Source organism: Aotus nancymaae, unplaced genomic scaffold, assembly GCF_030222135.1.
Source record: "Aotus nancymaae isolate 86718 unplaced genomic scaffold, 86718_ANA_hifiasm-v0.15.2.pri h1tg000032l_0, whole genome shotgun sequence".
Taxonomy (NCBI): domain Eukaryota; kingdom Metazoa; phylum Chordata; class Mammalia; order Primates; family Aotidae; genus Aotus; species Aotus nancymaae.
In genome coordinates, this window is record NW_026988445.1 from 18,610,322 (window position 1) to 18,623,977 (window position 13,656).

The following is a 13,656-nucleotide window of genomic DNA, read 5'->3' on the forward strand; positions in this document are numbered from 1 at the left end:
TGTAGTATCTGGCAAAAATGGTATTTCAAGTCAGTGATAATTTTTGCTAATTAACTAATGATGAGATACCAAATATAAATGACCAATAAACATAAAAAAGATTCTTATTCTTTACTGTTAATAGAAATCTAAGTTCAAATAAGAACAAGATATTATTATTATTTTTTGAGATGGAGTCTCGCTCTGTCACCAGGCTAGGGTACAGGTGGTGCGATCTTGGCTCACTGCAACCTCCACCTCCTGGGTTCAAGTAGCTGGGACTACAGGTGCGTGCCACTACACCCAGCGAATTTTTGTGTTTTTTAGTAGAGATGGGGTTTCACCATATTGGCCAGGATGGTCTCGATCTCTTGACCTCGTGATCCACCCACCTTGGCCTCCCAAAGTGCTGGGATTACAGACATGAGACACCAGGCCTGGTTAAGATATAATTTTTTCACCCCTGAGGCTAGAAAAATCTGAAACAATGGAATAACCAGCATCAGTGATCATGTGGCAAAACAGTATTGTTAAAAGTGCAAATTGGAACAGCTTTTTTTGGAAAGCAAAGCAATTTCACTGTATCTGATATCATGATTTTACATATATATGTATTATTTTATTTTATCACTTAAATATTAAATAAATATATTCAAATTTTATTTTATTACTTATGATATGACTTGATAGATAGATAGATGATAGATAGATAGATATTCATCCACAATTTCAGCCTCATAACTCCTATAACCCATGTAGCAGTACCGGGGCACTTCAAGCCTCCGAAGCAGGTCTCATGAAACAGAATCTCTCTCTGACCTTCTCCTGTCCTCCTTTCACCTGGCCAAAGCAAGACTTGAATCTGACTGTGGGTCATTAGACCCTCATTCCAGAAAGGGTTCTTCCTGTCCCTTATTCTGGAGAAAAGAATGCAGCACAGAGAGGCCAAGAAGAACCTGAGCACACAGGCCTTGCTAGGTTTACATAATGCCCTTTCTGACCCATCACATGTCTGCACAGCTGTCCAAGCTTCAATCATGGACGACCAATGACACTCTATAAAAGGTACATAGAACACAGTTCCCAGAGCTTCTGGAGAGCTGAACACGTGGAGGTAGATTGGAAGGTGAAGAATTCATCCACATGCCTGGAGAGTGGTGCACCCCAACTTCACAGGAATGGAAGCTCCTGTGCTCAGGACCTTCCCAGACCTGGCCCTATGCATCTCTTCATCTGGCTGTTTATCTGTATCCTTTAAAATATCCTTCATAATCAACCAGTAAACGTGTTTTCCTGGAATCTGTAAGCTGCTCTGGCAAATTAATTGACCCCCAAAGAGGGAATCACGGCACCCCTGTAGATGTCAGTCGGTCAGAAGTTCGGCAAGCCCAGACGCGTGGGCCTCAACCTTCAACCTGTGGGATCTGACACCCTCTCTGGGTAGTGTCAGAAGTGAACTGGGAGACACCCAGCTAGTGTCCACTGCAGAGCTGCTTTCTTACAGGGAGAAATCCCCACATATTCTGGGGCCACAGAAATCTTCTGTGTTGATGATGGTTGTTGTTTTTGTGTTTGAGAGTTTTTCCCTAAACAGTATCTATAAAAATTATGTGTAAAATTTGTTTGAGCTCTGCAGACTATTTTTTTCAAGTCAAACTATTTATGGAACCCTCGCCATAAATAGTTTAAATAGAAATCCCAGCTGTGGGTTGAAGAGCGGTGGAGCCGTGCCAGGCTCCAGCCTCCCCTCCCACAGCCTCCCCTCCACCCTGCTCCCCAGGCACATCCAACCAGGTCAGAACGTCATGGACTTCACACCATGGGCTTAGGGGGTGGGATGTAAAAGAAGTTGCCTTTTGTAAGTGAAAAAACTGAAATGAAAGCGTCTCGGAGGATCTTTCTATGTCGTGGAACTTCTCAGTGAAGTGAACCAGTCCCAAATAATCAAGTATTTCCCTAGAATACTGAGAGGATTCTCCCCAGAGTTATCTCATCACCATGTCTGCAGCAAGCAGAGTTGACATCGAGTATGAGAAACTATTTGAAACAAAGGAAATCCCGTCAAAACAAAGTTTTAAAAAGCAGCTGGTAAGCATGGCGTTTAAATAAAGAAAAAGAAATGAAGTGGGCCAAGCAAGAAATGCCTGGAAAAGGAACATCTGAACAACTTACACAAAGAACAAGACTGAAAAAGCCTTTGGAAATGTCTTAGGTATTAACTCAAGTAATATTTGTAATTTGAAGTTTATAAAATATTTCAAATTGATCCAACAAAAGAGCTTGTTATTTTATTCATCTTCCCAGGTGCTACGAATATCTGAAGAGTCATTTTGTGATTTCAAGTGCAAGATCCTATGAAACCCTTCTCAAACACTGTTCTTTGCTTACAGTTTAATAAGGAGCCCGCTCTTAGGGTCCACATCATAATGTTTTATGAATCCCACAGAGGAGTCTTCTGCTAGACCTGCAACAATCATCAAGCTTAGTCCCAGATGGCCACAAACAGAATGCCCTGAGTCCACTGTGAGAGTGGGTCAGGGAGGACGGGGAGAGACTGGAGGCCAGCCAGCTTCTTTCCAGAAGATTGGCCTAAAACAAGCATTAACATGAGACTTAAAGGGTCAGGCTTTTGGCATTTCTCACATGTAAAAGAGATCATGAAATTCTGAGATGTGGGAGTTGAAAGAATAATTGATGTCACAAATTCTAACTACCTTTGTTTCCTGCCTGTCCCTCTTGGTGACTCCAGTCCCTCAGGTGACTCTGGATGCTTGGAGGCATCCAGAGGGAAATGGAAAGTGCTGCTAGCCACCACACTTTACCCTTTATCAATTCACAACTCTTATTGATGATACCTCCCAGCCACTTGCCACCAGAGTAGACTCACAGCTGTCCCTTTCAAGGACATTCAGAAACACAGTCAACAAATCTCCCTGGGCTTGTTTATCTGATACCCCAGAACTCTGAAGGTTGCTAAACAAATAGACAGGTGAGTTTTGCCCTTAATGAGTTTAAAATCCAACCTAACCACACAAAACTCACTCAATTCAATATCAAAAGAACCCCTTCTGCAGTGCATCGTCAATAATATAGACACAATGAAGCAAGTCCAAGTAGAAGAAAACCCAGAGGGGCAGGCTAAGGAGAGGCACCCTTTCTCCTCCAAGCTCCCTATGTTTGTGTGGTTCTTAAGCTTGGCTGCCCACTGAATTCGCCTTGGGAGCTTTTGAAACTTGGGATCTGTGGTTCCACCACAGAGGTGCGGATGGAATTGATTAAATATCCTGGGCATCAGAATATTTAAAAGCCTGACAGGAGATCTTAATGTGCACGTGGGGTGGAGAACGGCTCATCAAGGTGATTCCAGTCGGCAGGCGGAGTTCAGGGTCACAGCTCATAGTGCTAAACACCAAAAAAGCAGCTGGTAAGCATGGCGTTTAGTTAAAGAAAAAGAAATAAAGCAGACCAAGCAAGAAATGCCTGGATCAGGAACATCTGAACAAGTTACACAAAGAACAAGACTGAAAAAGTCTTTGAAAATGTCTTAGATATGAACTGAAATAATATTTGTAATGTGAAGTTTATAAAACATTTCAAATTGATCCAACGAAAGAGCTTGTTATTTTAATCATCTACCCAGCTGCTACGAAAGTGAACATCTGTGCAATGGCCACTGATTTGGGTGATTTGAAGGTGGCTGGTGAAATTCATTAAGAGCAGTTTGACATGAGTACTGTTTCCTTGGTGGACGACATCACCTGAGTGACACAGGGTGCCCAAGAGCCAGAAGAGTTTAATTTTGCTTTTGTTCTTTAAAAAGAGAGACGTGAGCTATTTACCTACTTAGAGAAGAGATACAATAGAGAAAAGGGTTTGAAAAACAGAAGTGGCATCCAATTAATTGGGCACTGTCTGGGCACTCAGGAGACAGGGTGAAGCAGGGTATGGACTAGAGCTCAGATGTGAAGACTTTCTTTTATGAAGACAATTAGGGGAAGGGAACTAACACTGATTGAGCGCCAACTCTGTTAGGTACTGTGCTAGACACTTCACAGGCGTGATTTCGTTGAATCTTCCCAGCAAATCTGCAAGGACCTACAGAAGATCCTACACCCAGAATTCCTGGGTCTTGATTGTTCCATGTGAATGATATTTCCAAATTGAATCCTCCAAAAGATCAGTGATCAAAAAAATGTGCTTGCAGGCCCAACATAATTCATTATGAAAAGAACTATCTGAAAGTAGTGTAAGAAGTCCAGCTTCAAAATAAAGAAAATGATTGACAAAATCTGTCAAACATGTAAAAGTGGGTGCCTGTACCTAAGAGACTGCAACTGCTCCCCCAGATACCTGATGGCCATATTGTGAGCGGCAGTCCCCAGAGCTCTCCTCCCCAGGGTGCACAGGGCGAAGGACAGAGTCACCAAGGGAGAGTCCTCATCACTGTCCAGGGTCTTTGAAGGCTGAAAGAGCAAGAAGTTAACTCAGCTTTCACACAGGTTCCAATATGTACCAACACAGAATCATAAAAGTAGAGTGACAGTAGGCTTTGTAAGTCAACCACGTGGTCATCAGTCCCCTCTAAGATGACCCACAGACAGGGAACTCTCAGCTCCCTGAAGGAGTTTCTCCTGTGGTTGGACACGGAAGAAAAATAAAAGTGGAAAAGTTATTTTAGGGGAGAAAAAGGCCTACAACATGGACTGATGACCTGCTTTTCTGGGATTTGAAATATGGCACTTCAGGTCACAAAACTGGGCAGTAATTACAGTAAATAGGTGTGCCCACCTTAACACTCTCCAGTGCAAAGGGGAAGCATGGTCTAGCAGGGAGAGAAAAAGAACTTGGATCCAATGTGAAGGAGAATCCTCTGTTCTCCCTGTAACAAGGAGCCCTGTGGGTTGACCAGTTGACTGTAAGTCCACAATCAACAACTAAATTAATCTTTCAGCTTGGGCATGGTGGTTCATACCTGTAATCCCAGCACTTTGGGAAGCCAAGGTGGGAGGATCACTTGAGACCAGGAGTTCAAGACCATCCTGAGCAACATAGCAAAACCCCATCTCCATAAAAAAGTTTTTAAAGATTAGCCAGGCATGGTGGTACGTGCTTTAAGTCCCAGCTACTAGGGAGGTTAAGACAGGAGGATCACTCGATCCCAGGAGTTTGAGGCTGCAATGAGCTATGATTGTTCCACTGTACTCTAGCCTGGGGAGAGTGAGACTCTGTCTCTTAAAAAAAATTGTCCAAAGTCAGATTTTTTTTTTTTTAAAGGGAGGGAAATGGAGAGTAGGGGGATGGAGAAAAAATTAAAGTCAAAATATCTTTTGCAAGAAAAATAAAATAATTCCATGAACCAACTGAGAAAGGACAGAGCCATTACGGAGCTATAGCCGATAACATCAATCAATTCTTTGTATATCTCAACTGTTAAAGAGGCTGGCATGAATTAAGATTATTAGCACACCTTCTTCCTGGTTGGTCTGGACAAAGCAGCTTCTGCCACCTGCTTCTTCTGCCACCTGTTTCTAATCACCCATAAGAAATTCACAGACGTTGGCTAGTGTGCTGGTTTGGTTTTTTCTGCCTAGCACATGCCACATAGTGCGTCAGCTGCTGAGGAAGTTGTTTCTAACTTGCACCCACATTTTTCAACAACAACCCATGGACTCAGCTTTTCAAATCCTAAGAAGCAAAGTAAACCTGCTCCCTTCTTTTGCTCCCTCTCCCTTCTGCTCCTCCCCTGCCCCTTCTCCTCTTTTTATAAACTGTCATAATTCTTGATTATATTTCTAAAAGGCAGGATTCACTTCCAGAGAAGTGTTCTCAGCACATAAGCAATAACAGCACAGACACACAAAATAACGATGACAGAAGTTAAGTTGGACCATCTGATTGCTAAATAGAATTTTCATGCCCATGATTCAATATATTCAGTAAATCCCCCTGATTCCAGCACAGAGAAGCTGCAAATGTTTAAAAGCTATAGTAGAGGCTTAAAACTGCACTGGCCCTGAGCACTGCATAAAGGGATATATACCTTCAAGTCTCCTTCACTGGAGACATGGTATATTGATTCGCCTATTTAATTTTGCTTACCTTCAATAAACATTTATCCAAATAGTGCTTTTTGTTTCTATCCTCTGTATTGTAAGTCTACCACAGAATATTAGAAAGAGATGGACATGACAATGTTCTTTGTTTATTAAACTTCCATTCCATGCCCCAGCACCCACCTCCCTGACCTACCTCTTGTCTCTTCCGAGCACAGTGTTGAATCCATTCTAGATAAACGTTGCAGAAGCTAGCTCGTGTGATCCCCTGGAGACACGGGACGTAGTCATCATCAGTGTTAATGTTGAATATTGCAAGGTCACGCTCAATGTAATGCCACTTGGCAAAGGGCTGCAGGGACTTCAGAAGTGATTCATTTTTGATCCAGGAGAGGAGTTTGGGAGATGTTACCATATAGTATATTATACTCTGCAGAGAAAAAGCAAGATTTTGAGCCTTTACGGCTATTCTAAAGCCAGGAAGAATTTATTTATTTATTTAATGGTAGAAAGTAAAACAACCTCAGGAAAGTAAGAGACATGAAATCCCAACGTGGGATCATTTGTATTTTCTGCTGGGTGTAATGTACAGAACTCATTTCAGACATTCTAAAATGTCCTCTCTTAAGGGTTATCGTAGGGAAGAGGGAAGTGAGAAGAACGTAATGCTAACAGAATGTAACAGAACAGAATTTCTGTGATGAGGAAGAATGACAGTCAGCCCTGTCCTCTCTGAGAGAAGCACACAAAAGCACCCTTGGCTGGGGTTGCTGCAGGCTTTGGTGGGTCCTAGGCTAGGTTGATTCAACCTAGGTTGATTGGGGTAGACCCTCCTCCAGAGCCCTAGCCAAAGAGTATTTAATGAGCTAAAACAGCAGGGTTTTGAGTTTGTTTGTTTGTTTTTGAGACAGCAGTGTCTCTCTCTCTGACACCCAGGCTGAAGTGCAGTGGTACAGTCATGGCTTACTGAAGCCTTGAACTCCTGGGCTCGAGCTATCCTCCTGCCTCAGCTCCGGAGCAACTAGGACTACAGGTACAAGCCACCATGTCTGGCTAATTTTTTAGTTTTTATTTTTGTAGAGATAGGGTCATGTTGCCCAGTCTAGTCTTGTCTTGGGCTCAATCACCCTCCTGCCTCAGCCTCCCAAAGTGCTAGGATTACAGGTGTGATCCACTGTGCCCAGCCAAAACAACACAGTTCTTATGGAAAGTATGGACCATGTGAAATTGTTGTAACCTTCACATACTTAATCCTGAGTGCCCAGACAGTGGACATCTGTGATACATTCGCAAGGAACCCATGTTTCCTTCTTAATCAGACACTGTACTTATGAGTCCCGCTTGGGGAAAATGCCTCCCTTGGGCTTGATTATTCTGAGTAACAGCTTTGTGGAAAGCCATTTTGTAGTTTTTGAATGAATTCCTCCTTCAAAAAGGCTAGCACCTGGCCTCAAGAAATAAAAATGTGACAGAGGAAATGAAAATCCAAGGCTGATAGGCTTGGATCAGGGTGTGCTGCTGCAGAGTCACTGCCAGCATCACCACAGTTCCATTATAGCAGAAAAAAGCAAGTGGTGCTTCGGGCTGTTGAGGCTGAGGGGCACCCCTGGAGCGAGGCTGCACCTCTCATCGTGAAATCATGAGAGGCTAGGGGGCTTGCAGTGTTTGATGCAAGGAGGCAGGCATTTGTGCTCCTGTTAGAAACACTTAACTGATGCTCTTCTCTGTTTATAAAAAACACATTCTTTTTAAGTGAGAAAGCAATAAGAAACAAATATTGGGTGGACAGAAACAAAGTCTTCAGTGACTGATGCCTGTAAGTAGAGTGGGCCGAGAAACCCTTTTCTAGGGGAGCTCCCACCCTCCCTCTCTGGCTCTTTCCTCCCTCTGGCTGGGAAATGAAACCCAGAGCTCAAGGCCTCAGGTTACTGAGGTATCTGGTTTCAAGGTTTTTTTTTCAGGATTTTAGCAGGTGAAGAGACAGCCTCTGATTTCCACTAAACAACTGCAAACGCATGACTTAGGTTTTCTGCTGTGAGGACTAAGGACAGCCTGGACTTTGGGGAGGTTCGTCCATGGTTCATGGCTTATGGTCTTCCTTCTTTTGGGTACATCTTCTACTAGACTCCACAGTCCACCTGTCCCAAAAATGAGGAAGTGGAAAAATGAAATCTGCAGATAATCACTGGAATTCAGTAGTGTGCCTGTTCTCCCATCCTCTGTAACCCTGCACCCCACGATAACCACGCCAGCCTCAAGAAATCTCTTCAATATAAAGAGGAAGGAAGAGAATGAGTGATGGAAGAAGAAGTCAAGGAAGCTGAAAGCAAAGGCGGAAAAGAAAGACGTGCTAATAATGTCCACGTTGCATGTCTGTTCTGAGGTTTAGAATGAGATAATGTATATGAGGAACTTAGCACAGGGCCTGGCCCATTGACATGTGTGTGAGTAGAAAAAAAAGTCATGTCTTTGACATCTGTGACTTACCTACCCAGCAAGCAGGATGAGCATGGGGCTCACAGGGGAGGCAGACAGTGGCAGCAGTAGCAGCAGCCCAGGAGAGGTTGAGGCACAGGGGCGAGGGAACGGGGATGGCATTAGGGGACAGGAGACCTGCTGTGTCTGCGGTGGTCACCAGAGTGCACGTCTCATAGTCACAAATATGAACTTTGAATCTGGAGGGTTCTCTCTTGTCTCCTTGTTGGCTGGATCATTTACAGACAGTTTAAGTCGTCGGCCCAAAGTTGCAAGCAAAAGAAAGTAATGAAGCCCATGCCCATGGGCACTGCTTCTCAGCTGAGCATTGCAAAGGGAAAAAAGAAATTTGGTCTCTCCAAACATCTAGCTCTAGTGAACATCTGGTCTAGTTTTCCCCCAATATGGCCTAATCACATACCAGATAAGAAAAACAAACAAAGATTGAAAGACAAAAGTTTATGTTTTCATTCATTGCTAGGGAGGAATTAAAACAACCCCACAGCCGATGAAGTCAGAATAGTTAATGAGGACTTTGAACCCCAGAGGTTAGCACTTCCTCCTGTCGTCTGGCAAAACCCTGCAGTGCTGACTTCAGAACAGAACCCAGCTTGATGCTCAGCTTTCTAAATCACAGCACCAACACTTCTCACCGGGAGAAAACAGAACCACCCCACTTTTTGCAAGTCGTACCCTATCTCCATTCCATCTAGGCAGAACTTCTGTCATGGAGACATAGTCAATAAACACTGTAAAATCCTTCAGAATCTGTCAGGATGAAGTGGATACAACACTAAGTAAAACTGATAATTTGGGGTAGTGACAATGAATTGATGGGGTAAACCTGGACCACGTTAAAAGCTGGACCCCTCCTGAATAAATTCATGATAACTGGCTCCTCCAGCAGGGATCCTCCTGGTTCCTCATTTCAATTGTAGATCAGCATATTCTTTCAGACAACTCATTCTAGGAAGGGGGGCCTGGCAGGCAGACCAACCTGACCGGTTGTTCACTCCTCATTCTGCAAGGCCAGTGATAATCGCATCTCCTTTCTAAAAGAGCTGCCCAGAAACAATGGCAGCCAGAGCGCCAGGCCCACACAGAAAGAAGCAGATTCCTTGACTGCTAAGAGGGTTTTAAACACTAATAAATTGAAGAGAGCTGGAGGAGACACAAGGGAAAACCTCAAGTCGGCAGGAAGGAAATGATTTCAAATATATTCATAGAGGGTGGGGGAACTAACCCAGTTTATTAGGAGATTTAAAAAATTCCCCTTGTAGTAAAGGAATTATTTCAAATTTTCTTCCTTTTCACTTTGCCTTTCCAGTAAGAAAGTAATAAAGAGAATGGACCGAACTCTTGAAACTTTAAGTAATTCAGAGCTACAAAGGCAACTTTGTTTACCTAGCAACTCTGCCAAAGAAGAAAATAATCTTTTTTTAACCCCCAAAATGCTGTTTCTTCTGTTCTAATAGCCACTTAGCCCTCCTGAAATTTCCCTTAACTAGCTGCACTGGAGAATGAGTGCAAGTTCCGAGCCACCCCTTGCGGAAGGGCAGGAAAGCACTGAGTGTTGTATTTGGAGGCAACCTCGCAGAATAGGCCTGACAGTTCCAAGGTGAATGAGACATGGGAGCACTGAGGTCCCATCTCTCCAAAAATCTCAGCCCTATCCTGAGTGCTGACTTGGAGTTAAGAAAATTCTTGTTTCTGTGGGCACAGTTATGTCTGTAGTAGCTCCAAATTCTAGTTGTGTATCAAATCACTTAGGAAACTTGTTAAACAATGTAAGTCCTTAGGTCCCACCCCAGGCCCATGGAATTCAAATGTGTAATTATCTAGCTCACGGGGGAGGAGGGGAGTCTGCTCTAGGTTTGCCCTGGCTCTGGCTTGTGAGAGGCGCCATGCTAGGTAGCACACCTGTGCACTGCCTGCCTCTCCTAGCCCACCTGCAACGGCCATTCGGTCTTCACTCTCCTTTCTTAAAAAACAGAGTGAAGGGTGTTGTTTTCCCATAAGCCAACTATTACCCAGCAGGTTCTGGGCGGCCTTCCTGAGCCCTCTTCCATTTGGACATGATCCTGGATTTGTCAAATGGCAAACTGTCATCTTAGAAATTATCTAGGGGACTGGGAGGCACATTTCCAGCAATCAGGAGAAAAGAAAGGTGAGTATCAACTACCAGTCCAAGGAAAGAAGGCATCAAAAGCTGGTCTAGTCATGGAATCCCCAAGGCCTCTGTAAAAGCCAACAGGGTTAGGCCAGGGAGGATGGACCCAGACAGGGCATCTCACTCTCACTGCTCCTCCCTTCTTTCCTACTCATGGTGATCTGCTGGCCCCATGGTGAGGGGTCAGGTCTGTCCACATGTCTGACTCATGGAAAGGCAGGGATGTGGCTCAGTATTGAACCCCACTCCCACCACTCGTGCCTGCAGCAGGTCACCAAATCCTTGCCTGAATTAGGATCTCTTTTCTCCAGACTGTATGACCCAGACTCCAAACCTATGTTCTCTGGAACCTTTGTTCATTCAGTACAAAAAAAACAGATTGGGCCATGTGATATACAGGTCATCAAGCAGAGCTCTGAGGACCCAAAGAGGACTCAGGTGTGGCTGCTCTGTTTAGGGAATTGCCATAAAGTGAAGCAGGAAAGGCTGCAGGGGAGGTGAATGCCAGGCACGGCCCCGGGTAAGCCAGCTGGTGAGGAAGAGCTGTTGGAACCGAGGTTGCAAGAGAAGCTGTGGGCATGTGGGAGGGAGATGAGAGTCCCTACAGGAGGAGCGAGCAGTGTGTAAGCGTGTAAGTCAGGGAGCACAGGTAGTGTGTGCACAGTGTGTACACAAAACAGTGAGAGATGGGGGCAGGGGAGTAGGAAACACAGCCAGTAGCAACAGTGGAGGTCTCTTGGTAGCAGATGAAAGAGTCTAGCCTAATTCTTGAGGCAACAGGGAGATGTCAACTCCAGGGCTTATCTACCTGGCCTGTCTAGACCCACATGACTGGTCCTCGCTGTCCCCTTCCAGCCACTTGCTTCATGGGCCTGTGAGTCTTCTTGCTGAGTCAGCCCCTGGATCTAGCTGTTCCTGCAACCACCCTGTCCTGCCTCCTGAAAACTAAAGGAAATACTCAAGGGACACTTTCCTTGTCGAGGGATATAACAGAGATGGCTGGTTACCATTAGGGATATAACAGAGATGGCTGGTTACCATTTATCATCTGTTTCCTCCTCTTCTGTGAACATAACGATTTCATTCTGGGCTCATGGCTGCTCAAAATACACTTTCCAGACCCTCTTCCAGGTGGCATGTGACAATGTTCTGGCTGATGGGGTACAGCAGGAAGATATTGTGGCAACGTCCTAGAACCTCTTTAACGGGCAGCTGGTGCATACCCTTGGTCTTCATTTTCTGTGTCCTTTCCTCTATCCCTTTAAGCCTGTAACTTAAATCGTGGAACTCAAATTCTGGAAGCGACCATATCAACCATCATCAAAGTCCGAGAGAAATAAGCTTCTAACATGCATGCCACTCTTATTTCATGGCCCACTGCCAAATCTAACACAACTGGTATATCGAGTTTGCCTAAAGTTTAGAAATAGAAGATAGGTTATAACTCCCTGATTTACTTCCCAAATCTTCCCCAATTTATGTTGGACACAACATGTATAGTTCTGTATGAAATCTGAATATAATGTTTTGCATCTCTAGCACACACAAAGATGGTGAGCACAAACTGCTAAAACTATTGTAAATATTCTGCCACAGGAAAGGGTTTTGCAAACATTTTGTGTTGCAATCACCTAAAGGGATGAGATCTAACAGTTATTTACCCTTCTGAATTTCACAGACTATCTTCTATTTCCATTTAGCTTCAGCAGCTATTAAGGATGTCAGGAATCCCCAATAGCTATTCCAAACTTTTTTTTTTTTGAGACAGGGTCTTGCTCTGTCACCCAGGCTGGAGTGCAGTGGTGCAATCACAGCTCACTGCATCCTCAAATTCCTGGGCTCAAGCAATTCTCCTCCCTCAGCCTCCTGAGAAGCTGGGACTACAGGTGTGCACTTGATATCTAGCTAATTTTTAGATTTTTTTTGTAGAGATGGGGTCTTGCTATGTTGCCTAGGCTGGCCTGAAACTCCTGGGCTCAAACAATCCTTCTGCCTTGGCCTCTCAAAGCTCTGGGATTATAGGCAGGAGCCACCATGCCTTGCTTTATTCCAAATTTCTCAATGCTCTTTGCTTGTTAGCTAGTTAAAACTTTAGGTGCCATGTTATCTTTTCGTTCTGGGTTTCCTCATTTCTGCTGGACCACCTGCCTCAGCATGCTGGCAGGGAGCTTTGTGGTCTCTGATGAATCATGAACTCTTTTATTCACTCACATAAAGCAAAGCCCTCTAGGATTTTTCCAAAAGCAATGGTTCCCCAGATGGCTGGGTTTCCAATTCAGAAGTTGAGCTTCTTCTTTTTGAACAGCATTAAAATATGACCTTTCTGTGGGCCATCCAGGACTTCCACCATGCCAAGTCCCCTCAAATCTCCTGCATAAAACCCACAGAGAAGATTTCCTCCACCACACAGCCCTCGCCTGCCCATTCCCCTTTCAGAAAACAGCTCAGCCCTGATGAGCACGACACATCCTCAGTCAAGTCCTACACTTGTTTTCCAGGAGACTCACTCCAAACTGCCATGATTTCTGAGGTTGAATACAGATTGGGCAGACATAGGCACTGAGCAACTGAAAAAATATGTGATTGGTCTCCATGTGAACCATAGGAGAAAAGGCTATCATAACCAATTCTGACTGGAGGATTTAGCTACATCTTGAGTGCTCCTTATGAGCTTAAAATCCAATTCTGGTTCTCAAGTGGACACTTTGCAGAGCACCTAATTTGACACTTATAACTCAAACATGGAGACTTAGTAATATTTCTAGTGTATTTAAATTTGTCATCATCATCAGGACAAGCAAATCATGCTGTGGTAGAAGAGACAAAGAAGACCTAGGTAAGAAAACGGTCTGCCTATCGGTGCCTACGCTTAGCATATGACCCAGAGCACGAACCTCAGGTTAAAGTAAAGTCCTCTAGGATTTTTCCAAAAGCAATGGTTCCCCAGATGGCTGGGTTTCCAATTCAGAAGCCGAGGAT

The 13,656-nt window shown here is 44.2% G+C and overlaps 1 protein-coding gene across 4 annotated transcripts in view; it reads right to left on the reverse strand.

Annotated features, from left to right (window-relative positions):
* Positions 1-13,656, reverse strand: part of PCNX2 (pecanex 2) — a 308,138-nt gene that overhangs the window by 28,627 nt on the left and 265,855 nt on the right. For all 4 annotated transcript variants that reach the window (XM_064383610.1, XM_064383609.1, XM_064383611.1 and 1 more), the window contains exons 27-28: positions 6,229-6,462; positions 4,330-4,442 (exon numbers count right to left, since the gene is read on the reverse strand). In XM_064383610.1, coding sequence (XP_064239680.1) covers positions 4,330-4,442; positions 6,229-6,462 — 347 coding nt within the window. The remainder of the gene's footprint in view (positions 1-4,329; positions 4,443-6,228; positions 6,463-13,656) is intronic.